The 25,638-nt window shown below is 37.8% G+C and overlaps 4 protein-coding genes across 6 annotated transcripts; 2 read left to right on the forward strand and 2 right to left on the reverse strand.

The window, feature by feature from the left end:
- Positions 1 to 3,040: 3,040 nt before the first annotated feature.
- On the reverse strand, positions 3,041 to 5,755 carry LOC117626090 (4-hydroxybenzoate polyprenyltransferase, mitochondrial-like). Of its 3 annotated transcripts, XM_034357741.1 has the most exons (9): positions 5,310 to 5,755; positions 5,042 to 5,177; positions 4,824 to 4,945; positions 4,637 to 4,706; positions 4,370 to 4,519; positions 4,092 to 4,227; positions 3,859 to 3,955; positions 3,530 to 3,601; positions 3,041 to 3,424 (listed from the first exon to the last, which is right to left on the reverse strand). In XM_034357741.1, exons 1-8 carry the CDS (start codon positions 5,729 to 5,731, stop codon positions 3,532 to 3,534), a joined length of 1,203 nt encoding a protein of 400 aa, XP_034213632.1. In that variant the 5' UTR covers positions 5,732 to 5,755; the 3' UTR covers positions 3,041 to 3,424; positions 3,530 to 3,531. The 3 variants fall into 3 exon arrangements, with proteins under 3 accessions (XP_034213632.1, XP_034213631.1, XP_034213630.1); XM_034357740.1 differs by having other exon boundaries at positions 3,041 to 3,601; XM_034357739.1 differs by having other exon boundaries at positions 3,041 to 3,601; positions 3,859 to 4,227.
- Positions 5,756 to 5,838: 83 nt separating this feature from the next.
- Positions 5,839 to 7,752, forward strand: LOC117626091 (psbP domain-containing protein 2, chloroplastic). The gene is made up of 3 exons (XM_034357742.1): positions 5,839 to 6,159; positions 6,293 to 6,448; positions 7,342 to 7,752. The coding sequence occupies exons 1-3, from the start codon at positions 5,863 to 5,865 to the stop codon at positions 7,600 to 7,602; spliced, it is 714 nt and encodes a 237-aa protein (XP_034213633.1). The 5' UTR covers positions 5,839 to 5,862; the 3' UTR covers positions 7,603 to 7,752.
- A 6,777-nt stretch (positions 7,753 to 14,529) lies between these two features.
- On the forward strand, positions 14,530 to 18,416 carry LOC117626043 (amino-acid permease BAT1 homolog). The gene is made up of 7 exons (XM_034357679.1): positions 14,530 to 14,814; positions 14,902 to 15,084; positions 15,492 to 15,611; positions 15,702 to 15,893; positions 16,612 to 16,917; positions 17,373 to 17,555; positions 17,700 to 18,416. Exons 1-7 carry the CDS (start codon positions 14,713 to 14,715, stop codon positions 18,189 to 18,191), a joined length of 1,578 nt encoding a protein of 525 aa, XP_034213570.1. The 5' UTR covers positions 14,530 to 14,712; the 3' UTR covers positions 18,192 to 18,416.
- Positions 18,417 to 18,424: 8 nt separating this feature from the next.
- On the reverse strand, positions 18,425 to 24,284 carry LOC117626042 (lipase-like PAD4). Its single transcript, XM_034357678.1, has 4 exons — positions 24,170 to 24,284; positions 23,606 to 23,978; positions 19,423 to 20,130; positions 18,425 to 19,344 (listed from the first exon to the last, which is right to left on the reverse strand). Exons 1-4 carry the CDS (start codon positions 24,187 to 24,189, stop codon positions 18,556 to 18,558), a joined length of 1,890 nt encoding a protein of 629 aa, XP_034213569.1. The 5' UTR covers positions 24,190 to 24,284; the 3' UTR covers positions 18,425 to 18,555.
- Between the last annotated feature and the right edge of the window lie 1,354 nt (positions 24,285 to 25,638).

A 25,638-nucleotide genomic window follows, 5' to 3' on the forward strand; every position in this document is an offset into this window, starting at 1 on the left:
TGGAATTCATTGGGGTTCTTTCTTCTTACCCATGAATTTTGGGTACTAAATTTGTTTGCAGTATATATATAGCAGGCTGTGCCACAATGATCCCAATGCTTGTAATTGATTTTATGAAAATTCTATTGGAAGAAATTGAAGTGATGAATTACATTTCCTATATTATGAATAATGTGCCAAGCATTCACCTGCTTTGTTTTTTACTTTTTTGAAGCTTATGCTGGATGTAGGAGGAAGAGAAATAAAATAAAACAAATGGACACTAATTTCTTAGAAGAATAGGCTCTTTCATTATAATTCAGCACAATAAAATAACAATGATAAAAGACCTATTTAAAGACTTCTCTTATCATAACTGATTAATCCAATCTCATATCTTAGATTCTTCATCAACCCACTAATTCATGAAGCTAACAGTTTATTCAATTCATTAATACATGAACTTATTAAAACAGAGAATAAGAAAAGACTCAACATAATAGCATATTAAAACTTCTTGAATGCAATAATGATGCATATTTGGTTTAATTCTCCAACAATGCCTCCCGTAAACCAAACTTGCTTCTAACTCCCAATCTTGCAACATCTCTTTTTTAAATCTGTCCACCAAGAGGTTTTGTAAACACATCAGCCATTTGTTCATCTATCTTGCAATACTTCACATGAATAACACCTTCATTGACAAGCTCCCTCAGAAAATTGAGTGTGGTCAAATAGAACAGCATCTTTTGTTGCCACCTCTTGAAATTAGTTCCATTGAACTTCTCAAGTTTCTCTCCATGAGAGGAGGAAGCAGGGATCACCATAGGTAAAGCATGAGCCACACATTTTCCCTTCAATAAAGAGGAAAATTCACAGTTTAATTCAAAGTAAACTAACAACTTTTAAGAAACTAAAATAAATTTAAGATTTAAAAAAAAAAAACCAATAAATATAGCAATTACAAAAAAAAAAATTTCGTCCTAAGATTGTCGGAAAAAAATATAAAAATAATTGCTATATTTACAGAATTTCGAAAATAAAACTTCACTATAAATTCGAAATAAATACAAGAAAATTACGACAAGGTAAATGTTAAGAATACTTTACAAATGATCGAGTCTAGAACTTGGTTATATCTCCTTAAGACGAAATTGCCTCATCACAAGTGCTTTTAGGATTTGCTTGGCAAACGTCTCCCAGGATACAACGATGGACTTCTTGTTGAAGTAGCACTACAATCCCTAAGAAAAGCGAACTCAAACTTGTGTATGAATTCTTTCTTACTAACTCACTATATTTCTAAAAAAATATAATGCTATGAATACTCTAAAGACTAATATTATTGGATGACAATTGGATGAATGAAATGTTGTAGGATCTTCTGTATTTATAGGCAACAAGGCCTCTGTTCAGAAAAGATGTGACTGAAAAATATTAACAAATGTGTCTTTTAATGTTGCAACCATAAGCCAAGAAGTGCAATGTTTCAATTTCTATGAAACAATGCACTTAAGCCAAGAAAGTGCAATGTTTTAATTTTTATGAAACAATGCAACTTTTGTTGTAAAGTATAAAGTAGTGGAGCCCACTTACTATTTGTTTGTAGACTTTGGTGCATGAGTTTATTGCACATTCACGGGCATCATTTCCTTAGCCTATAAATAAGACATTATTGTGCCTTTGCATGTACACCTCCAATTGAGAGAAGAATGCGAGTCAGGCAGAGAAGAGGAAGAGAAGGAAGAAAGAGGGTGAGTGAGTAGAGAGGAAAGAGAGCAGAGAGAAATTCTCCAAGAGAGAAAATTCAGTGAGCCACACATATTGTAAACTCTAAAGTTGTAGCCCTATTATTTTATATAGTGGAAAAGTTACTGCTACTGCTCTCCGAGGACGTAGGCATAGCCGAACCTCGTTAAATGCTGTGTCTCATCTACTTTACGTGCAGCTCAAAATTCGCACATATCCCAGTCCATTTTATAACAACTTTTCATATATGAGACTTTGGAAAATGCCAAAGGAGAGAAATTTTTTAAAAGAGGCCAAAATGGACAAAATTGCCCTTATTTATTTTTGGATTTCCTAAAGAATCCTTTACATTTGCATGTCTTTGATTTGAAAGTTGAGAGGTTTTTCTGTCTTTTTTGAAAAAGTTTTGGCTTTTTTCAAAAGTGAAAGTTTTTTTGTGGCTAAAACCTAAATTTACTATGAAACAATGCAACTTATCACATAAAGTATTATTATTTTACAAACGAAATAAATAATAATTTATTTTTCCTTGGTTAAGAACATGACTATTCTCAATGGATACATACCAAAAAGTCAAGTACTTAAAGTCACGAGTCCCACAATTTAATTTCCATTCAATTATTAAAAAAATTAAATATAAATATTATAATTTTCTAACACAAGTAGAATCTTGGACAGAACTTATAATGATTTGACTAAAATATACGGCAAAAGAGCCCCTGATGGAAGATCAAGTTGTTTCGGTAGGAACATGGAGAAAATGGGGATCAATATCCACCTCAGCTAGTAAAAGAGCTCAAAGAATCATCAAAGAAGAGATACAAGAACCCTTGGATGAGAAACCACATATAGTAAAAAGGTTGGTTGGCGATGAAGAAGACAAAGACTGCTGCTCACTTGAAACTGTACCTGGCATGGCTGATGAGCTCTTCTTGGAAGCTTCTCTAATTCTAGAAGATGATAAGAAAGCCAAGATGTTGCAGCTCGAAAGAAGTGGCTATACAGAAAACTTCCCCAGTAGCATCCAAGTAGCTCGTTGGTATGCAAGTGTAGTTTTGATATGCTTATCATCCTTGTGCTTTTTTCTTCACGTAAATTACATACACGGAAAGAGTTTCCCTCAACATAATGTAATTCCCTTGTGTATATCAGTAAGTTTTGAGATGGGCTAGAAGGCCAAAGCTGCCTCTTCTCTTCTTTTTTTATTTGTTTATTTATTTTTATTTTTTTAATAGCAAATTAACCTCAACAAATGTTAATTTGCAACCAGATTATCTCCACACTATTATGAGTTTAGGTTTTGAAGCTTACAAAGTTGTAAATCAAATTTCATACTTACCAAGAACTGCAATATGTATTAACAATAATTTCATACTTAAAAAGTAAAACAATAAATGAAGTTACTGATCAATTAAAGAAAACAAAATTACCCAGATCAAGGAAGAAAGAAAAAAAACTACTGTGTCGTTCTTCTCTGATGAAATAGAATTACTGACTATTCTGTGGACCAAGGTGGTTGCCAAAAGTTGGATCCAAATTCCACTCTGTAAACTGGGAAGAGCCAAAACAAACAGACACAGAGATGGAGACAGTGTCACGACCTTGACAAAAGATTGGTACTTTTGCTAAATGGCATGGCCATCTCATTCTCTTCTTTTAGAATTTGCTTTCTCTCGCTCGCACTCCTCTCTGCCTTCTTCTTATCCCATAATTCATATAAAAGACATAATTCATATAAAAGACATAGCTCATAATAGGAGTACCCCAAGGTTGGAAGTAACTACTCCAAAAGTAACCTTACCCCTACGATGAAAGTTTTCCAAACAGGATTCCACTGAAAATAATAGCACCAAACCACTTGTTTGACACAAATCTGGAACCAAGACGAGCAAATGCTGAGGTAAGCTGATCATGTTCAAGGCAAAACAAAGCAAAGAAATCTTAAACCAAAATGAGCTTTTCCTTCCCTAGTGTATGAAACCCTCCAACTTATATTTTTTTCAATATTTACCTTTTTTGTTTCTCTTTGATTGGAGAAATATGCAGTATGGTAAAATTAACATTGATGCAAACGCATATTTAATCTCTATGATTACTTGAAATCAAGATCATATCACGAAAAATACGCACTTTCTGTTGCAATCAACCCGGGATGAAAGGTCAGCAGTCCATATCTGCCAAGCTAATTGCCCAGATGCAGCCCCCAAAAATGCATAGTATGGCCACCCTGCTCCATAGTTGAAAGATTGGTGTGAGGATGTGGCAGAAGGAAAAAGAATTGGACTGAAGTTCCAATAACGGTAAAAGAAAAAAATTATAAAAATAAAACAAAAAGAAAATGAAAATAAAGGAGGAAACAAAACCGATTTCAGCATTATATCCACTGAGTGCAAGACTGCTGCTGCACATAATTCCAAACCCAGTAATCCACTCCTTAGTTGAATCACCAAATCTCAATGCAGTAGACTTAACACCTACTTTCAGATCATCTTCCTTGTCCTGCAAGTATAGTCAGAAACATAATTTGTTGGATTGCATTGAAATAGTTCTCTTATTCCTACATATTCCACAGTTTCATCACACTCAAATCTTGGAAACTACAACTTCTGACCATGTGAGTACTGTGACATATTTGCTTTACCTGATGTGCGTATATCGTATCATACACAAGTGTCCAGCAAACTCCAGAAAGGTACAATGGGAGCACTATAGCTGGATCAATGCTTCCTTTAACTGCAGCCCATCCTAATAAAGCTCCCCAATTAAAGGTCAAACCTAGAAAGGCTTGAGGCTGCACCAAACGTGATAGCATTTACCAATTAATTAGTAAACTGTCATGAAGTTTCACATCAAAGTTAAAAAAGGAAGAAAACTTGAGGGTACGTTAAGAAACCGGAGGTTTAATTACCCAGAATGTCAACCTCTTCATAAGAGGATAGGAGAAAACTAGCAACAATGATGAAGCCCCCAAAACGCGGCTGTCAATTCCAATGAAGTAAACAGAGGTTCATGTGCTTGCAGATCATATTGGTTTAACCAGATTTATTAACTAAAAAAGCCACTGATGCAAGGGCAGATATACAAAGTAAACTAACCTATAATTATTCAGTTGAAGGAGAATTCCAAAACCCAAAAGCAATTGAAATCCAAGAAAACAAATCCCCTGAAAAGGTGTCAAAAGACCACTTGCAACTGGCCGCAATTTTGTACGTTCCACCTGGAGTTAAAAAGGAAAGGCACTCACAAGTTCACAACCACAAGATAGAAAACAAAACAGGCAATGAAATAAACTGCAAAGGCCAGTGGACATTACCATGGTATCAATATCCCGGTCAAGGAGATCGTTTATGGTGCATCCAGCGCCCCTTAAGAGCAGAGCCCCGCATCCAAATAGTGTCATCATCTTAATATCAGGAAGGTGCCCTGGGCTTGCAGCCAATGTTATTGACCTGCACCAACAACTATGTCTTTCACACAATTTCAACTTCAAACAAATTGACCAGCATTCCTTCACTTTCCGTCAAACCAAACAATTCAGTGGAGAGACCAAAGTTTAAGAAGTTGAAGTAAGAGTCGCTTACCACATACAAGGCCAAGCGAGCAACCAAGTGCCAATGGGCCTGTCCAGGCGAGCGAGCTTCGCATAAGGGCGAGCTTGTCTCGGCAAATACAAGTCGATCCAAGAAGCCTCAACTTCAACCTTGACGTCATTGCTGCCCTGATTTCCGTCCTTCTTGGCGCCTGTAGATGAAGACGAGCTGGAGATGTGGGCTACGAGTCTCAGATCAAATTCGACGCAACTGGGAATCCAACGGTGCCTCTGAGTGAATGGGCCCAACTGGGTTCCGTTGGGATAAGCGTTAGGGTTAGAATTTTTCGAGGTGGTGGTGGTGGTGGTTGGTTGGTAAGTAGAAACTGCGAATAGGGTGCGGGAGAGAGAAAGTGAAGGTTTCACTTTCAGAAACCTACGCGAAGCGCTAGAGACGAGCCAAAACGACGCCATTTTCAGAATTCACTTTCCTCCAAAACGACAACACTTAAGTGGGTCGATATCGATATGGAATTTCTTTCTTTTGTAAGATGTAAGAAGATGTCATCTTCTTGGATTATCTCGTCCACTGGTAAATTGAAGTGATGGCTTTGTGCATTTGCAATTGCTTTACGCTCTCAAACCACAATCCTTTGAAATTCTCAAATTCAATTCCCAGAGCTTCTTTGTTCCAAAGACACACTCATCTTCATCCTCCCAGAGAAACACCATCATCACCTTGTTTGACCAAGAGAGACCTCGGCCTCTCAATTGTCGCTATTTTCTTAAATGGGTTTTTGCCAAACTTGCAAAAGGCCATTCTCGCTCAAGACTTGGATCTTCAGAGGTACACAGATTCCAAGGAGGGTTTCACTCTCCTCCGGCCCTCCTCTTGGATAAAGGTGAACCAAAAGTTCAAGCTTGTATCTTTATTGCCCTCTTGTCACTCTGTGTGATTATTAATGTATTGCTTTCAGTTTCAGTCAGTATAAGTGGATTTTGTGTGGATGAAAATGGCTGCTTATGGATGGGCAGGTCGAAAAAGCAGGGGCAACTGCTCTGTTTGAAGAGGCAAATAACGGAAGCAACAATATTGGTGTTGTGGTGAACCCGGTTCGTCTTACGAGCCTTGGAGAGTTTGGCAGTCCTCAATTTGTGGCTGATAAGCTTATACAAGCTGAAAGGCGCAAGGTGAAAAGTGCTTCCCTTGAATGTGTTTTTGCTGTTATTATTATTATCTTTCTCTCTGAAGTTGCTGATGGTGATTTATGATTGATGTTGGTAGTAACTGAAACAAGTGAAGTGATTACATAACTGCTAAAGTTCAGTAGCAATTTTCCAAACGTGTTTTACTTAGTTCAGTCAAGTACATCTCCTTCATGACTTTGATCTGCAAATCAAAGTCAGAAAGACAAAGATGATTACAAACAACATTACAGCTACATGCTTGCAGACATAATTATCACTAGATTTCTTTATTTCTTACTAGCACATGCTTCTATTAAACTTTTTCTGCATAATCCTTTAAAATACATTGCCAACAGAAAATAGCTTGTGCATGCAACCATGAATTCATGTATGCTTGTATGTAATGTAGGTTCAAGACAGTGGCCGTATATCAAAGTAAATAAGTTCAAGATAGTCACAGATGACTGAAATTTTACTTCTTCTCTTCTGAACCATATGACCCGACTGGTCTGTAGTACTAGTATATTCTTCTTGTGTCTAATACGCCACATGAATTTTTTGTTGTAATTTGGATGAGCCCGTTTTATTATGACCTGAGATTATTGGTTGCTGCTGCTATCTTTTATCACTGAAAGGCTAATTGAAGTTGAGGGTTTGAGCGTAATAATGAAAGTTTTGATTGAAGGAATATTATAAGTTATGTATGTGCAACCTCAGTATAATAATGTTCTGATATTCCCAATTGTGTCATCACAACTTTGGATGAATATCACCGGATTGAGCTTACAGTATATTTTTTTTTTCCTTTTTTCTTTATTATGAAAAGTATCACTTCTCTTATTTTCAAAATATTAAAATTTATAATTGTCTTGTTAAACCTCTCTGTTCATACACAGGAAAGTACAAAAGATGCTGTGGTTATTGGATTTGCAGAGAGACCAGGCCAGGGCGGCCTACAAGTATACGAGTTCGAGTATGAGGTTGATAGCACAAGAGGAGGGATGAAGAGGATCTTTTCGGCTGCATTTGTGGCCTCAAAGAAGCTATACCTCGTCAATATCACTCACTCAGACAAACCAGAGAGTCCTCTTAACTCCAATACAAGAATAATGCTAGAACAAGTTCTTCATTCCTTCGATGCAGCACCTTTGACATAATATCACTGCACTTTCTTCCATCATGACTATTTTACTATTCTTGCCTCTGCCTAAGCTCAAGTAATATTTGTCTTCAACTTACTTTGAAAGAGATCAAAGTGATATTGTGAAAGTTGAAACCACAATGAAAGTAATGCGGTCTTCCCTTTATTTCTAATCTCCAAGGCATGGACCAACAAGGAACCACAAGACCACAGAGAGCCATTTGGTGTTTGGGATTTTTATGGTGAAGGAACCGGCACGTATTTGTTGTGCTTGGTGGCTCTTCCAAGGTAGGGTGAAGAATGCAGAGAGTTTTCTGTTTCTTCTGAGTGCTAGGTTTTTTCTCCGACCTCTCTGCTCCCTTCTTTCATCTTGAGGCCTCCTATTTATAGGTTTTTGTCGGATGCTTGACCTAAATAACTTTCCTTGATTTGTGGGATTTGATTTGATTTAAATCAATTCCCATAATCTGGCAATTTAACCAGATTATCTTCAATTGATTAACTTGATTAATATTTGATTTAAATCAAAGTCCATCACAGAAGATTCTTTCCTTTAATTTTGTCTTCATCTTGAACCGTATGATGCATTCCGTCGGATGTCTCCATTTGTCATTTTTGACAACTAATTCAATTTTGATGAGTCACACGCCACATGGGTGAATTACGAGGCCCACGATTTAATCCACCGAACCCTAATTATTTTCTTGTCAATGGAATTTATTACACCAAAATTTCTTTGTCTACAAATTGCCCCCACTTCATGATGCATTGTAGACATGGGCCTTTTCACGTGTAGGAGGTGCAGCTTGAAGTGTTCCCCTTTCTTTTCTTTTCTTCTCTTTTTTTTTTTTTTTTTGGGTTAGATATCATTGAGAATATCTAACCTATTTCCAACGTTGGTTTCCCTTTTTTTTTTTTTTTTTGGGTGATATTATTAAGCTTAATAATATCCAATATTGGTAAGATCTTGGAAAGCAAGATACTTTCCTAAACTAGGAATGAGAAACCCTAGCATCACTAGGAGCTTTGATGGTCTTTGGTTTCTTTAAATAACACTATGTTCATGAATATTGAGATCAACCAAATAGAACAGCAGAAAAACTCCTCTTGTTGGCGAGAAGGTCTACGACTTTGAAGTTTGCATCATCCGAATCTCAGCAACCAAAGTGGTGAGAGTTGCTTGTTGGTAAGCCTGAACCCATTCTTCTGGTTGGTAAGCCTGAATCCATTCTTCTTCTTCTTCATCTTTTTTTTTTTTTTTTTTTTTTTTTTTTTTTTTTTTTTTTTTTTTTTTTTTTTTTTTTTTTTTTTTTCCGCAGCACATCTATCCCTTTTTCAAATTTTTTTTTTTTTTTTTTAGGTGAAAGTGAAGAATTTATATACCGCTTTTGGGTTTGATTTGATAATAGGTACTTTGAAGTGGAAAGTGAAGAACGACGGCGTCTATATACCGCTTGGGTTTGATCCATCTCTCCGACTTGGTGATAACCCGCTCAAGCGCTTTAGGCAGGCTTTACGTAAGTGGAGGACAAGTGAAGAACGTGGCGTCCCCTAGGTTTATACCGCTTGGGTTTGATCCTATACCGCTTGGGTTTGATCCATCTCTCCGACTTGGTGATAACCCGCTCAAGCGCTTAGGCTTTACGTAAGTGGAGGACGAGTGAAGAACGTAAACGTCCTATACCGCTTGGGTTTGATCCATCTCTCCGACTTGGTGATAACCCGCTCAAGCGCTTAGGCTTTACGTAAGTGGAGGACGAGTGAAGAACGTAGACGTCCTATACCGCTTAGGTTTGATCCATCTCTCCGACTTGGTGATAACCCGCTCAAGCGCTTAGGCTTTACGTAGAGGAAGACAAGTGAAGATTGTTTCTCGAGACATTCCACCTTTGCCCGGCTCTTCAAACTTGTATAAGTAAGCTCTTTTTTTTTTTTTTTTTTTTTATGTGACTGAACTTGAAATTATTTGTCCAAGCTGCCTACGTACCCTCGATGAAAAGGGATCAAGTCATCATGTAGTTCAAAGATTTTTATTATTATTTTTTTTTTTTGGTGTCCTAACTTTTGCTTGAACCGCCCTTTCAGGTTTTCAGTTCAACGGACTTTCTTGCGCTCTAATTTTTTTTGCTTAGACTGCCATTTCGGGTTTTCAATCTAACGAGCCTTTTTTTTTTTTTTGGGTGCCTTGCGATTTTCTTTTCGAATCTTGTCCAAAACGGTTTTAGGCTCAGACCTTTTTTTTCTTTTTTTTTTTTGGTTTGCCTATTTTTTTTGCCTTTTTTTTTTTTTTTTTCATTTTTTTTGGCGAATTTTTTTTGGTGCCTTTTGCGATTTTGGCTCGTTTTGCTGCGAAAGGAGGCGTTTTTGCCTTTGCGATTTTGGCTTCGTCTGCGAAGCGGCATTTTTGTGCCTTATTTTTTTGGCTCATCTGGAGCCTTTTTGGTTTGCCTTGTGCGATTTTTAGCGTTCGTAATTTTGGCGAAAGGCGTTGGTGCCTTGTCTGCGTTTTTAGCCTCGTCTTGCGGCGAAGGCGTTGGTGCCTTATGCGATTTTGGCTCGTCTGGCGAAGGAAAGCGTTTTGAGTGCAATATGCGATTTTGGCTTTCGTCAGGCGAAAAGCGAAAGGCGTTTGGTGCCTTGTGCGGTTTTGGCTCGTCTGCGGCGAAAAGGCGTTTTGCCTTTTGGCGTTTGGTGCTTTTATTTTTTCGTCTTGCGAAAGGCGTTTTTGCAAACCGATTTTAATGAAAAGGCGTTTGGTGCCTTGTGCGCGATTTGGCTCGTCTTGAGTGAGGCGTTTTGGTGCCTTTGGCGATTTTGGCTCGTGCGGCGAAGAATTTTTGCGAGTTTTTTGCTCGTGCGTGAGCGAAGGCGTTGGTGCGTTTTAGCAGTTTCAAAAATGGCTGAAAGGTTTGGTGCCTTATGCGTTTGCGTTTGGTTGTCGGCGAAGGAAAAGGCGTTTGGTGTGTTTTGTGTCAAGTGAAGTGAGAAGTATCCTCCTTATGTTTTTCACCTCGGGAGGTGCTCGACGCATTATTCTTGAAGAATCCCTTGGGGAAGAAGTCATGTAGCATGATGGGGCTAGGCGACCTTTGTTTCAAGAGTTCATCTTTTGGAACCATTTTGTTCATATTTGATAATTCATTTCCTCTATGCCTTTTATGTGATTGAGGAGAACTTCTTTTGCTTACAAATCTTTTTGATCGAGGAGTTCTTGGCAAAGGTGCACTCTTATGTAACTTCTTCCGAGTAGCCAATGCCCATCCTTCATTATCGTCATCGAATGAATCGACACTACTTTGACTTTTCACTCCAACACACTCATACGGATTGAGTTGATGGGTTTCAGAGAATGCCCCTAGTGATTGAAGTGAGGGCAAACGTGCAGAACCAGATAAGACAAACGAGATCGTAGCATGGTTAGACTCTACCACCTTGTCAAGATCCATTTCGATTCTTCCTTGTTGTGCCAACTTCATGATGAGATCTTTCAACACGAAGCACTTTTCCACTGGGTGATTGATGACACGATGGTACATGCAGTATTTCGGGTGGTTAATATGATTCATCTCTTCAGGGCGTTTGCACTCAGGTAACTCAATCACCTTCTTCTCAAGTAAGTCTTCCAGCATGCCTTCTACGTCAGAGTCTGGAAAAGGATACTTCTTCTCCTTCATTTCTTTTAGGGTGTGTCGTCGTGGTTCTTGATCTTGAGTCGACTTGGCCTTCCTCGCATCTTTCTTGCCTCGAGTGGAAATCTTCATTGGAGTAGCACTGATCGTCATTGACTCCAAGATGCGTGTCCTCAAAGAGTCTGCCCCATTTCTCGACGACTTGTCATTTCGATGATCACTCACCATTTCCTTTCTTCCATCGTGATTAGCGATACTTAGCTCTATATCATGCGCATGAGTGGTCAATTCTTCAAAGGTACGGGGTTTGATCCCTTGAAGAATGTAGAGCAGACCCCAATGCATACCTTGAATGCACATCTCTACAGCCGATAACTCTGAGACTCGATCTTTGCAGTCGAGGCTTAATGAACGCCAACGATTGATGTAGTCAACAACAGGTTCGTCTTTTCGCTGCTTTGTGCTAGTGAGCTCTAGCATGCTAACTGAGCGACGAGTGCTATAGAAGCGGTTGAGGAATTCTCTCTCCATTTGTTCCCAACTGTCAATTGACTCAGGTTCCAAGTCAATGTACCAGTTGAATGCAGTGCCTCGGAGTGATCGGACAAATTGCTTCACGAGATAATCGTCGTTAGTGCCAGCGCTGTTGCACATCTCGATGAAGTGGGCAACATGTTGTTTAGGGTTACCTTTTCCATCAAACTGCATGAACTTTGGAGGTTGATAGCCCGTTGGCATTCGAAGGTTGTCTAACCTTTTGGTGTAAGGCTTGGAATAGATAAATGTATCTTGAGAAGGCCCACCATATTGAGCCCTGATGGTGTTCGTGATCATGTCCTGAAGTTGTTGGATAGATAAAGAACCCACCGAGGCTGTGTTGCCTTTTCCGTGCGACTTATCATCCGACTCTGTTTCATGGCCCAATCCTTTCTCACTGGATTCAGCTTCATGATGTGATTCTTTCTTATGCACGTCTTGACTAGGCTCCTTATCTTGATGTGTCTCCCACTTGTTAATGAGAGAAGCAATCTGCACATCCTTCTCCTCGACCATCTTAGTCAGTTTGGTGACCGCTTCGCTCATATGGGCCAGCTGTTCTTCAATAGACATAGCTCCCGTCACCATGACCTGCATAGCCATAGAATAAGACTCACCTACGGATGCCGAGGTAAGCTTCTTCTGTTGATCGTCAGGCGGGGATCCATGGTATGAGCATGTGCTCGAGTCAGCGTCTGAAACAGGCGAGAGTGAGCGTCCTCTCGAATTTTTCGAACCCGAAAAACTCCTCCCTTCACTCCGAGAGTTTCTCTCATCCGCCCGAGAGGTATTCTTCTTTTGCCCCAATGAGGCCAAATTGATAACCGGTTCGCGCCTTCGGTGAACATCTTTCGCCTTGGCTTGAGTCGGTATGGAAGTAACATGTTGAGTTGCGGATATCGCCTTGGCCTTGCTCCGGGTGACGACCCCAGCAGAATCTCCGCTTGAGAAGGAGGCGCTCACGCTTTTGCCTCTCGTCGCGGGAACAGATTGAATCTTCTTGGAAGCCATCGTTTTTGGTGTGTTGATTGATTTTGGAACTGGAGAAAGAGATGAGAGGCAGAGATTGTCCCACCGGGCGTGCCAAATTTGTAAACACGAATTTCCTGCGACAAATGAGACAAGAACACGTGTACAAAATAATATTTGTATTTATGAAATTTAGGGTTACAATCTCTGTATTGAATCCTCGGATTCGATCTCCAAAGTGTTTAAAGAAAATTTGTGTTTGATACAAGGGTCGTAGAGACTTGATCTTGATCAAACGGGTAGCACGAAGCTTGTTTGGTGTTTGGGATTTTTATGGTGAAGGAACCGGCACGTATTTGTTGTGCTTGGTGGCTCTTCCAAGGTAGGGTGAAGAATGCAGAGAGTTTTCTGTTTCTTCTGAGTGCTAGGTTTTTCTCTCTCCTTCTGACCCCTTCTTTCATCTTGAGGCCTCCTATTTATAGGCTTTTGTCGGATGCTTGACCTAAATAACTTTCCTTGATTTGTGGGATTTGATTTGATTTAAATCAATTCCCATAATCTGGCAATTTAACCAGATTATCTGGCAGATTTAACCACTTGATATCTTCAATTTGATTTTAATCTGAGTCAATCACAGAAGATTGATTTTCCTTTCAAAGTCTTCAGCACGGTGTTAGTGTAGAAGTAGCAAACATCCTCTTCGTTTTCACCCATCTTCCCTTCTCAAGCCCTCTCCCAAACTCAGTAAGTTTTTTACCCCCATCCTCCCTTCTTGTGGCCTCCCCAAAACTCAGAAAACTCACAGAGCCAAACAGTGGCCGAAGAAGGCAGAGGGGTTCATGCATTGGATGGGAAGATAAATTTTTTTATTCAATTAAAAAGTATTGAAACATAGAAAAAACAGTTATCATCAAATAAAAACCAATCACAGATTTTTCTTGGAATCAAGTACATGAGAAAAACTAAAGATTGAATGTTTCAAATGCCTAGACACCAAAAAGCATGAAATATACTTGGAATGATTTGATTGGATTGTCTTATCGCAAGCAGATTGGATCAGCAGATTTTTTTATTAAAAAAAACGCAAAAAGACAAGAGAATAACATGAGAAGGATTGAATAAAGTTGGAAGCATATATCTAGGCGTTGAAATAGGGGCGGCAAGCAAGCAAGCCATGCAATGCAATGCTATTGTATATTTATATTATTAAGCTTTGCGCAATGCTAGACTTTGCTTGTGCGACTTTCTGCATAGAAAATTTCAAAATTCCAAAGCCCACCTCCCACAGGAAGATACTGTACGTATCCAGATCCCCATTCCATTTAAATATTTCCCAGTATATTCAATGAGAAGAAAGTATCTAATTTTCTTGCCCCCATTGTCATTGAACCTCTCTCTATCTCTCTCTCTCTCTCTCTCTCTCTCTCTCTCTCTCTCTCTCTCTCTGTGGTTGGTTGGGTTACATTTTTTTTAAATTTCCATAAACAAAAATGTCAAACTTTTGACAGAAAATGTAGAAGCAGTCAAATAGTTATGCTCAGACAAAGTCAAGTAATTTTGTTCAGACATGACATCCAATAAAACAGTAAACTTAAGGAGAAAGAAAATGATTGACCTGTTTGAGGAATAGACAATTAGAAAAGTCAGACGGGGTAGGGGGTGTAGGATGATGAGTACAGAGGGAGACAGAGAGAATAGAAGTGTGAATGTGAGCTGGGGAATGGGGAGAGCATGAGAAAATTTAAAATTGGGCCGTTATTTTACATGTTGAATTGTTTAATGACGAATTTTCAAACATGGCAACTGTTTGAGGCTTACGTGCATCATCACCTAAAGTCATGTAAACCTTTAAAAAAAACTAGTGGCATTGAGTACAAGGTTTACGCTAGTTTGCTTGAGTCTCTCTCTCCCTCTCTCTCTCTCTCTCTCTCTCTTCGTTGTATAAAACCCAGTTGCATATTTATAAGCTGCTAATTTAATTTTGAGCTAAAATGGTACACAACCAAGTAGATGCATCAAGAATCCAAGAGATGGATTCAGGAGAAAAGCGCCTTAATGAGCTTGGTTACAAGCAAGAACTCAGAAGAGAGATGGTAGGTAATTTTTTTATTTGATTTCATGTTATGTTTGATTATCATATTAACTTGAGCTTTGTGGATTGGATACTTGATTTTCTGCAGACTCTGTTCAAAACTCTTGCAATATCATTCTCCACGATGACACTTTTCACTGGAATTACTCCCTTGTATGGTTCAAGCCTTGCATATGCAGGTCCTGCAAGCCTTGTGTGGGGATGGGTGGTGGTATCATTTTTCACCTGGTTTGTAGGAATTGCCATGGCAGAGATCTGCTCCTCTTTCCCGGTTTGCCACTTCTCACTTCTAATTCCTTTTTTATATATTATCGAGTATGTGTTCGCCTATCCTACTTTTACTCTCAATAAACTACCACGGAGATGGAGATTTCTTTCATCCCATTCTGCGCTTCAAATTCTAACCATTGTTCATTATCGAATAAGCATGTTTAATATGACAAAAATGAATTATTAGTTTAATTAAGAAACATGTTAAGAGGATTGTCCCACTAGAACAATTTGTTTCCTGCTTAGAAAGTATGTTTTGAGTGAGAATATTGCACTATGATCAGTTGCGGGAGAATGGAAATAATTCCCTGCTACAAGATGAATATAATAAATTTTTATTCCAGCCATATTTTGCTTGCTCTGTTAGATTTTAGAGGCAGTAAATTAAGTTGTTGACTTGCGAAACAGACTACAGGTTCTCTTTACTTCTGGGCTGCCCATTTAGCTGGCCCCAAATGGGGTCCATTGGCATCATGGTGCTGTGCTTGGCTTGAGAGCATAGGGCTCATTGCCGGCATCGGTACTCAGGTACTAATCTTTTCATTTTGAAAGAAGAAATTAGTGATATGTATATATATGTTGAATTTTGACCTAAACACTTTAAACTTGATTTGAAAGGCATATGCAGGATCACAAACACTGCAAAGTATCATTTTATTGTGCACTGGAACAAATAAGGATGGAGGCTATCTTGCACCAAAATGGTTGTTCTTATGCATGTACATTGGCCTCACTCTTATATGGGCATTTCTCAACACATTTGCACTAGAAGTAATTGCGTTTATTGACATAATATCAATATGGTGGCAGGTAAAATCATCTTTTGGTTTCTTGCCTGCTTTTTTTATAGTTTTTTTGTGGGAAAGTGGTATATTATGATTCTGTTTTAAGTCACTATTTTGTACTGTGATTGATACCATGTTAATGTCAAAAGGTGCTAATTCTACCTTTATGAATAAACTCTATGGAGGGTTTACATATTCCCATTAAGTGTGTTGGTTTTGTACATGTACAGAAAGTTCATACTCCCTACTATGTGGATGAAGAGAAAATTTAGAAAACTGATATATGAATATGATCAAACTTCCAAAGAAGCCCTGTAGATATGTTCCTTTGGTTTTTTCATTCCAAGCCAAATGCAGTGGGTCCAAATTAGGATACGTCTACATATGCATATGTAAACCACATTTACAAAAGAGAAACTACTTTGGTTTCAATTGCTGAACCTCAACACTTCCTCCCCAGGCAGGTGTGTGTAAAATGTGTTTACTTACCTTAAGTATCATATATCATGCACGATGCGTGGGTGTAATTAATAGTTAATCATCAACTAATTCAAGGCCTGTTTAGAAAGCACTCAGAAAATGCACATAGATGGAGAACAAAAAGGTGCTATGAACATTGAATCCATTTCAATATTTCCAATCTGCCTTCCATGTATATTTGCAGTATGCCTCATTTACATTACTTGTTCATTCAATTTCGCTTTATCTACCGTGGACTAAAGCAGCGATTTTTTGTTTCGCAGGTCATTGGGGGGGCGGTTATTGTGATAATGCTTCCCCTTGTAGCACTGACTACACAGTCTGCATCATATGTGTTCACAAATTTCAACGTGGCCCCTGAGAGAACTGGGATATCAAGCAAGCCTTATGCAGTGATTCTATCATTTCTTGTTAGTCAGTATTCATTATATGGATATGATGCTGCAGCACATCTGACAGAAGAAACCAAAGGTGCAGACAAGAATGGTCCTATTGCTATTCTATCTAGCATTGGTATCATATCAGTGTTTGGGTGGGCATACATCTTGGCCCTTACTTTCAGCATTCAGGTATGAGGCAAAGCCTAATTTTATTGCAATTCTGGTAGAGCGGGCACCTATTTGAGAATCCAAATTACTTTTAAGGCCTCTGCTAATTAGTGTGCAGAGTGCCTTCATTCCTCTGTTTTGAAAGTGCACAAAATGAAGTCAAATGTTAATTTGTCCATAGTGAAAAATTAATTTCACATGTGTAGTAGACTTCTATAGTTCCATAGTCCGCCGATGCGATGGCAGAAACTAGTAGAGTTTTTAGAGTTTGCGCTAACCATTTCAACCCCAAGCAGTGAAAATAATCATTGTATTCTTTATTCTGGCAATCCTTCCCTCAGTCTTTGTGCAGTTTTTCTTTTTCTGATATGACAATCTTTCATGGAATTCGATTAAAGCATAAATCGATTGTTGTAAGTGCTTTTTATTGTTGGAATATTATTAAACTGATTCTTTTTCTGTGACTTTTCACTCAGGATTTTAGCTACCTATATGATCCGACCAATGAGACTGCTGGAACGTTTGTGCCAGCTCAAATACTCTATGATGCTTTTCATGGGAGGTACAATAGTTCCGCTGGAGCAATCATTTTACTGTTCATAATTTGGGGTTCATTCTTCTTTGGCGGGCTTTCAATTACTACTAGTGCTGCCAGAGTGGTAAATAGACTTTTCCTTTTTACTCCTAAAACAGCATTTATACCTTCACTTGCTGAGAACAGCACCTTAATCCTAGATTTACAAAAGTAATCTGTTTGGTCTGGCACCGCCAAAAAAGTTGTTTACGGTTTAGGGTATTTTCAGGTATATGCTCTATCAAGAGACAAAGGGATTCCATTTTCATCCGTATGGCAAAAATTGCACCCAAAACACAAAGTTCCTTCCAATGCAGTTTGGCTCTGTGCAGCCATCAGCATTCTCCTTGGACTTCCAATCTTGAAAGTTAATGTAGTCTTCACTGCAATAACTTCCATATGCACAATTGGATGGGTAGGAGGATATGCAGTTCCAATCTTTGCAAGAATGGTAATGGCCGAGAAGAACTTCAAACCTGGGCCATTTTATTTGGGGAAAGCAAGAAGGCCAATTTGCTTTGTTGCCTTCCTGTGGATTTGTTATACCTGTTCAGTCTTCCTCCTCCCCACTTACTACCCAATTAGTTGGGATACATTCAATTATGCACCTGTTGCTTTGAGTGTAGGTTTGGGTCTGATAATGCTTTGGTGGGTGTTGGATGCAAGGAAATGGTTCACAGGACCTGTTAGAAACATTGATACTGATAATGGAAAGGTATAAACTTATTCACAAGTTTGAAGTAGTAGGTTCAAAGTTTCCCTTCTACGGCTTCTAGCATTTTGTTTTCTTGCATCTATGTCCATTCATTGCATTCCAAATTTAGAATCAGTAAGCAATCCCCCATTTGTTGCCTAGGGCATTATTTATATAAAGGGCAAATTTATGCGACAGAACAAATGCTTATGTTGCCGACTCTGTATACACAGGCACACACACACACACACACAAACATATGAATTATTCCGGAAGAATTCATGCCATAGTTAAATTTAAGAACAAGTTAAGCAAGTCAAGTACAGAGTTAAAAGCAGCAATCTTTAAACATGCATGTCCAGAATGCAAACTAGGGAACTACTTCCCCACCTCAAAGACTTGGAAATTGTTTAGTAGTCCAGAATGGATGTACCGCGGATCTCAATTCTGTCAACTCCTCCAAGAATTTTTTGTAGCTTGAATTCTTGGCTACAACGTCTTCGGAGACCTCCTTTCTTTCCACCAGTCTAGCTGCGTACATTTCAAATTTATTGATACTATCCCACAGCAAAGCCTGCTTGCTTGCATCACTCTCGCTTCTAGCATGAGCTACACATTCTCTAGCTTCCTCCACCTTGGCCCAAAAGCAGGAATCCTGAGTCAAACCTGCAAATTTGATTCTCTTACTATTTTTCTCCTCATCAACCCTCTTCTCCCTCCACCACCTGTCGAATATCTCGAACCTCCTCTCTCTTCCATGCTTCAAGTAATGACCCTTGACAAGGTGCATATTAGACCTATAATACTCAGCAATCTCCAGTGGCTCTACCAGGAGTATGTAAAACTGGGAAGCATTCACCCATTTTGCTCGCCTGTGAAAATCGTGAGGCAGCTCATTTTTGTCCAACATTTCAATCACGCCATTCCAAAATGCAGCAAGTTTGTGGCGGTTCATGTTGACTTTGTGACCCCTTTTTGAGGTGCCCCTTTGCTTGAAGGCGTCGTAGTACCCTAGTTTCTCATCAGACTTATCACAGGATCCCTTGTACCATTCTATTTCAGCTCTGTAAGGTGTGATCCTGGAGAGCCGAACAGCTAAATCAGCACACTTGAGGTTTGGTGTACGTCCCAATCGCCTCGCTATCTTTAGGCACTCTTTCGCAGGTTCTGAAGCTGATTCCTGAAATTCATTCGACAAGAGATGAATGGACGGAAAAAAGGTTAAATAAATTGGAGAATGACGGTGAAATGTTAGTACCTGCCCACTTATTCCCAAGGACTGCAATGCCAATGCAACCCCTGCGTCCCAGCTTGACTGAGGAAGCTCCCCTTGCATGAAGCTTCTCTTGTTCAAAAACTGTGAACAAAACTTGCCAACATATTCTCCGTACTTGAGATGATCCTCAATACAGCAACTGGGGTTACCAGCAATAAACGTCAAGTACATCATCTTGATGACAGATGCTGCATTGTCCACACAGATAGCCCCCTCTTGTGAGCAAAACAAGTAGTTCCCAAATGGGCAGTAAGAACTAGTTGCTCTCTCTTCCCCTGCTTCCGATGCCACTTGCAAATGAGCGGCGACAAACAGAAACAGTTCAGCTAAATTTGCTTCGTCTCCAAGCTGCACACCAAGATTTCCGAACTGAGGAGCAGTCCAGTGTTGCATTAAGAGATGCAGTTGGGTGGTGCATGATGCCAACGGAGCAAAGAGTAGCCTCGGCATGATGTCGTACTTGGAAACCACATGGCAAAAGTTGCCACCCCATCTTTCTCGGAGGATTGCTCGGGAAAGGGACTCATTGCCAAGCAATGGTGAACCAAAGGTAATGCAGAGGACTGAATGGGAAGAGGAGACAGATTGGAGGTAGGAGAGGAGCCAAAGAGCACAGAGTGAGGCAGTTGTTCCTCCTATAGAATGGCCTGTGATGACAATGGACTTGCTATTCTTTGTTACTTCCACCATCTGCACCAGCCACCACCATATATTAATTTTTTGGAGCATTAATTAATTGTATCCTACTAATCAATGTTACAATTAGAAAGCTAAATCAAAGTGGACAAGTTAATCCATTTACTTTGATTTTGATGGCAAATCACAAATCTATGTCCAGTTTGATCCCTCTAGTTTTAGTTTTCATGATTCTAGGCATGTGGTTTACTAGTTGTTGCAAGGCCAAGTCACATTTTCGGTTTTTGTGGCTTGGCTTATTTTCCACTTTGATCCTCCTCGTTTCAATTTTGGGAATATTAGACTTATAGTTTCTTAAGAGTTACCAATCAAGTCTTACAAGTCTAACATTGCTAAGAAAAATAAACAGAATTCTTATGTTTTGGGTTGATTGCAAATGTTTTGTGGAGACAAAAGTTCCCTCACATTTTGATTTCATCTATTAGTTTGACAACAGGATTATGAATTAATTGCAAGTCAAATCAAACTACAAGATTGAAATTGCCAAAATTCAAATAATATGGACCAAAGTCGAAAATTACGGAACTAAAAATGTTATTTGGCCTAGTTGCAATTTAAGGAAAATGACTTATTTTGTCCATTTTTTAATGGGAACATGTGATACACTTTTACACCTCTAAAACCTTCGATTAGTCTCACATATGTCATTCATGTGCCAAATTTGTTAACAAAATTTGACAAAATGAAGTCGTTGTTTTGAAATCGGAACAATTAGTAGGAAATTTTGATGTTGTTTCACCAAAAAAATAAAATAGAGTTCGGTTGTATCTGACCCACCAAAATATATTAGTTATTTCAGTAAGTTGTTGTCAACCACAAATTTAATTCAAGATATTTTTATTTTTTTCCTATTAAATGAACAAAAAGAAAGTGACGCCGCTAGTGAAGTCAGCAATATTGGAACATAATGTATAATGAACTACAATAATTAATTCACAAATTATGAGGTAATCATTTTTAGTATCTCTTTTTTTTTTTTTTTTTTTTTTAAATGTTTTGTTTTGTTTTGTTTGTGGAATCATTTTTAATATCAATAACGTGGCATTAAATTTTAACATTTTAATTTCAAATAACATGAGTATTATGTATACATATTCAAAAGTAAAAATGCCTTAATTAGATAGACTCGTGCACAAGGAAAGATGAATAATATCATAACTGTTATTAGAAGGTCTAATTCTGAAGGTGAGAGCAAGAGGTTGAAGAGACCTCGAGTAACACTTGCATCTAAGAGAAACGGTGAATATGAGCCTTGCAAGTATAGTAAGACAAATTATGTAAGGTCAGATGTAAATGGTAATATGAAAAAGCAGAAAATGTGGAGGTGGTTTGTTGAGTACAAAACCATACTACTTCAGAGTATCTTGAAGGTCATTCATTTGCAGGGTGACTTTCTAAAGGACATAATATCTTGTTGGTGGACATGTCTAAGAATTGGGCCCGACATGTCTAAAATCGTATGTAGGTGTAAAGAGTGTGTCCAAAAATAGAATTTTTGGGTTCCATTAAGTCACCCTAACGAAGTCTTTCATTTGAACAAAAGATAATAATAAATGTTATAAATAAACTAATTATAAAGTAAATTTTGTTAGGGTGTACTAGAACAAGGCTACCTCACCACTAGATATACTCTAAGAGACTCCAGATGTATTTATTGTAAGAATAAATAATTTAATTTTTCTTAATTTTGGTCATAGAAAGAAATATAATTTATTTTTGGCAATTTGTTGACGAAAGATTTTGGCAGTGGGAAAGCAATCTAGTCAACACGTCTTCTAAATTTGCTTTTTGTTCGTTGGTACGAATTGTTCTTTTTGTCAAATAATGCAACAACCAGCCAAACACGCAGGAAAGCCTCCAACCACAATTCCAGGTTCAAACAATAATTCTAATTCTAGCTAATTAAAGTAAATTATTTTCTCTCACTAAACAGACCTAATCAACATATAAATGTAACAAAAAATTGCCAGGGAGATATAAGTTAAAGTGATTACATGGAACTTAAAATGAAGTTTTGTTAAAATTGCTTTTAGCTTTTGCTTATTAAAGATTCTTGCTATAAGGGTTTGTAGCTGAAGTTAACCATTCGAGGTCTTCGGTTCGATTCATCTTCTCTTAATATTGCTTGTATCAAAGAAAAAAAATATTCTTGCTAATTTTGTGTTTTGGTGAACACCAATCATTAAAAAAAAAAACATGCTTAAACGAGTTCCAATTTATACTTCAAAGACCAAGCAAATCCATGACTTGAAATAGAACTTTTGACGTACACAATTGAAATCAAGTCTGTCTGGTAGTTGGCATGCAGAGAGAATATTTTCATGTGGCACTTAATATCTGGCTAAGATTAACTCTCCTTATCTCAAAATATCATGTGTGTGCTTTCTTGTGTCGATTTTTCTCGTAAAAGTAATCAAGTTACATGAGAAAAGAGATAAGCACAAAAATACGACTGCTCGTTGTAGAAATTTTCCCAATCAGAAATATTGAATTGCATCCTGGCCGTCGTCACTACATGCTTAAAAGTTTGTGTTTGTTTGTTTGTTTTTTTTCTAAGATAACAATCATAGCCTAAAATATCACTTTTGAATTTGGGTGAAAACATTGGAAATGAGTAGAAAGATTTATAACTTTTTGAAATATTTTTGTTGTTTCTTGACCAGCAGCAGCCGATGCACGCAGGAGTACAAAAGGGGTTGGAAAAGGAGGTTATTTTGAAAAGAGTCGTGGGCAATATGAAAGAAATTCAGAATATTTAAGCAATATTCAGAAAGCGAAGTTGTTTTTGCTTCTGTATTTTGTTTATTTATTTATTAATCTTGTCAAATAAAGAACAAATGAAAGCGAAATACCACCATTACTAAACTATTGACTTGACTAACTATTATTATGAACAAATACTTGACTTGTATTTGCAGTTAAACCAATCAAAGGCCCTTTATTCAAATTTTAAATATAATTATGATTTCTTATTAGACATTTATCATTGATTATTAGCATATAATATGCAACAATAATGTCCATATTTTGTTCCACTACTCTTACCTTTTTCTCTCGGGATTTCACAAATAGGTTCATTCTAACATTACATTTTATTTATAAAGATAAAAATAAAAATAAAAAATTTCCTTCAAGTCCAATATTTTAGATTGGAAAAACTCCATCGTGTACTTTCAAATCAAAAAATTATAACACACTAAGAACTAATTAGAAAATGACAATAATTGAGAGGTTTTTTTTTCCTACAAAGAAGCGTTGTAAGAGTTTTTATATAAAATATCATGTTCGAATGGGACTATCTGTAAAAAAAAACTATTCTTTCCCAGTAATAACTGTCTAGTATATAAAAAGTAGAATAGAACACAAGAAAAAGGGCTGATATTATAACTAGCGATTGCCTGGGGCGCAAGACAACTAACAAAAAGTAAAAAAAGAAAAAGAAATGCATGAATGATATCAATTATCTGACCTGGCTTTGGACAGCTGGGAAGCAGCCCAGGAAGAGATTGAGCAGCCCTGCATGCACCATGACGGCCTCTTCCTCTCCATTATTATTGGTTAATGGAGAAAAAAGGCCGTGGCCAGCGCTGCCCAACGCCACCAGATTCCTGCTGCATCTCGAATATTCTTCTTCTTCTGATGATGATGGTGGTGGTGATAGTGATGATGTCATAATTCCGTTACTGGAAAAGGCAAAGTAACAGACATCTCCGATTTGGTGGGGTACAAAGCCGCCGTATGGAGCAGCGGCCGCCGTGTTGGCTACGCTGCATAGCTTCCATGCCTCGCTCAGCAAAGGCGTCGAGGCCAAGAAACTTGCCACCATCTCGCTGCTCTCAAACCTGCATGAAAATATATAAGTATATATGAATATGATTAATTAACTAATCAAAGTCTTCCCTTTTTTGTTCAAATATTTCCGAAGAAAATTTCTTGGTCATGATCAAATTCATTATTCATGCAGGTTGGAAATTACAGGAGAGAGAGAGAGAGAGAGAGAGAGAGAGAGAGAGAGAGAGAGAGAGAGAGTTACGGCGAAGCTTCGGTATCCATGGACTGACCGAGTGATTCGCTTCTTCTTCTTCTTTGGGGTCTTTAAGCCAACCAGAGTGTTAATGCAATTTCGTGCCTATACGCGGTACTTTTATAAGGGTTGAAATAAACAAGTGCTTTTTTTCTTTTTTTTATTATTTATTTATAGGGGAGATTCCCTATTATACCTAATATAGGAATTTAAATTATTAAAAAAAATTTATATGAAATGGACACACCCAATGCTCATTTACAACATAACAAAAAGACTTTTAACTTTTTTTAAATTACAAAACTTACATTGATTTCTTAAAACAAACTCAACCCCAAAACCTCATATAAAAAAAACCCAAAACACTTAACAGAGCATCAAAGTAATTTAATAATCAAAATTAAATTCAATAGGGCCCGCTGTCATTTTTCAAGTTTTTTTTAATAGAAATTAAATAGTGTAGGATTTATCTATATTATTAGAATGGGTATATAACTAAATATCTTTTATTTTATTTTATAATAAGATGAGCTTATTAGTGAAATTCTCTTAACAAATCTTCACTATACGCATGTTATAATCGTTACTGTTAATTTCCTAAATCACAATTTAAAGATCACACTTACAAAACTCAATCGCTTTGCTTGAGGTGCAATTAGTGTAAACTTTCATTATTTTGTGAGGTTTTGGATTTTAGTGACACTAATATTATAATTAATTATAAAAAGTTAGTTGGTTGGGTCTATTTTATTCATGCAAGAAGCTTGACTGGCAGATTGAAATACCGTGTGTTTTGGGGGTGGGGCACTTATTAGGGATCTGTATGGCTGGCCTTGAGAGTTGCACGACATCTAAAATCCAAACCGTACATTATCATTATTGTTTTTTTATTTTCAAGGTACCTTTTGATGTTCTTGTTGAATTGGTCTTTTTATTTTTCTTTGGGCCACATGAGGTGAGTGCTGCTGATATAAACGCGGTTGCTTTTGCGTCTTTAAGTGGGTTGGACTTGGAGGTGAAAACCTTTGTTTTGTTTTGTTCACGCCTCCATGTCATCAACATTCAGTTCAACGCGACTCTACTTGCTGGGATCACATCTCACGGCAGAGCATCTTTACTAACTTGGAATCGGAGTGAACGTGAATCCATATTAGCACAACCCAATTATATTTTTAGAAAACAAAGAGAGCATTAAGGCCCTATTCGGTATCCTACTTAAAAAATTATTATTATTATTTTAAAATATGAATTTTAAAATAGTAATTTTAAGATTTAAAAACTTATTTGGTATTGAACTCCAAATTATTTTTAAGATCTAAAAAACTGAAATTAAAATCATAAAATCAAAAATCCTAGATTCCTAAATTGAAATTACAAAAGAAAGGAGAGGGAGGAGAGATTAAGACGTGAGAGAGATAGCATGGAGAGAGGGAGGAGAGATTAAGATGCGAGAGAGATAGCGTGGACAGTGGGAGGAG

This window comes from Prunus dulcis, chromosome 4, assembly GCF_902201215.1.
Source record: "Prunus dulcis chromosome 4, ALMONDv2, whole genome shotgun sequence".
In the NCBI taxonomy this organism is placed as follows: Eukaryota; Viridiplantae; Streptophyta; class Magnoliopsida; order Rosales; family Rosaceae; genus Prunus; species Prunus dulcis.

Coding starts and splice junctions, on each gene's coding strand:
- LOC117626043 (XM_034357679.1), top strand. CDS start 14,713: ATGGTACACAACCAAGTAGATGCATCAAGAATCCAAGAGATGGATTCA. Junction 14,815..14,901: donor AAGAACTCAGAAGAGAGATG/GTAGGTAATTTT, acceptor GATTTTCTGCAG/ACTCTGTTCAAAACTCTTGC. Junction 15,612..15,701: donor TTGCCGGCATCGGTACTCAG/GTACTAATCTTT, acceptor TTGATTTGAAAG/GCATATGCAGGATCACAAAC.
- LOC117626090 (XM_034357739.1), bottom strand. CDS start 5,731: ATGGCGTCGTTTTGGCTCGTCTCTAGCGCTTCGCGTAGGTTTCTGAAA. Junction 4,946..5,041: donor ACCGGGATATTGATACCATG/GTAATGTCCACT, acceptor TTTTAACTCCAG/GTGGAACGTACAAAATTGCG. Junction 4,707..4,823: donor CTTCAACTGAATAATTATAG/GTTAGTTTACTT, acceptor TGGAATTGACAG/CCGCGTTTTGGGGGCTTCAT.
- LOC117626091 (XM_034357742.1), top strand. CDS start 5,863: ATGGCTTTGTGCATTTGCAATTGCTTTACGCTCTCAAACCACAATCCT. Junction 6,160..6,292: donor GGCCCTCCTCTTGGATAAAG/GTGAACCAAAAG, acceptor ATGGATGGGCAG/GTCGAAAAAGCAGGGGCAAC. Junction 6,449..7,341: donor TACAAGCTGAAAGGCGCAAG/GTGAAAAGTGCT, acceptor GTTCATACACAG/GAAAGTACAAAAGATGCTGT.
- LOC117626042 (XM_034357678.1), bottom strand. CDS start 24,189: ATGGATACCGAAGCTTCGCC. Junction 23,979..24,169: donor ATGGATACCGAAGCTTCGCC/GTAACTCTCTCT, acceptor ATTTTCATGCAG/GTTTGAGAGCAGCGAGATGG. Junction 19,345..19,422: donor CCTTGGGAATAAGTGGGCAG/GTACTAACATTT, acceptor AATGAATTTCAG/GAATCAGCTTCAGAACCTGC.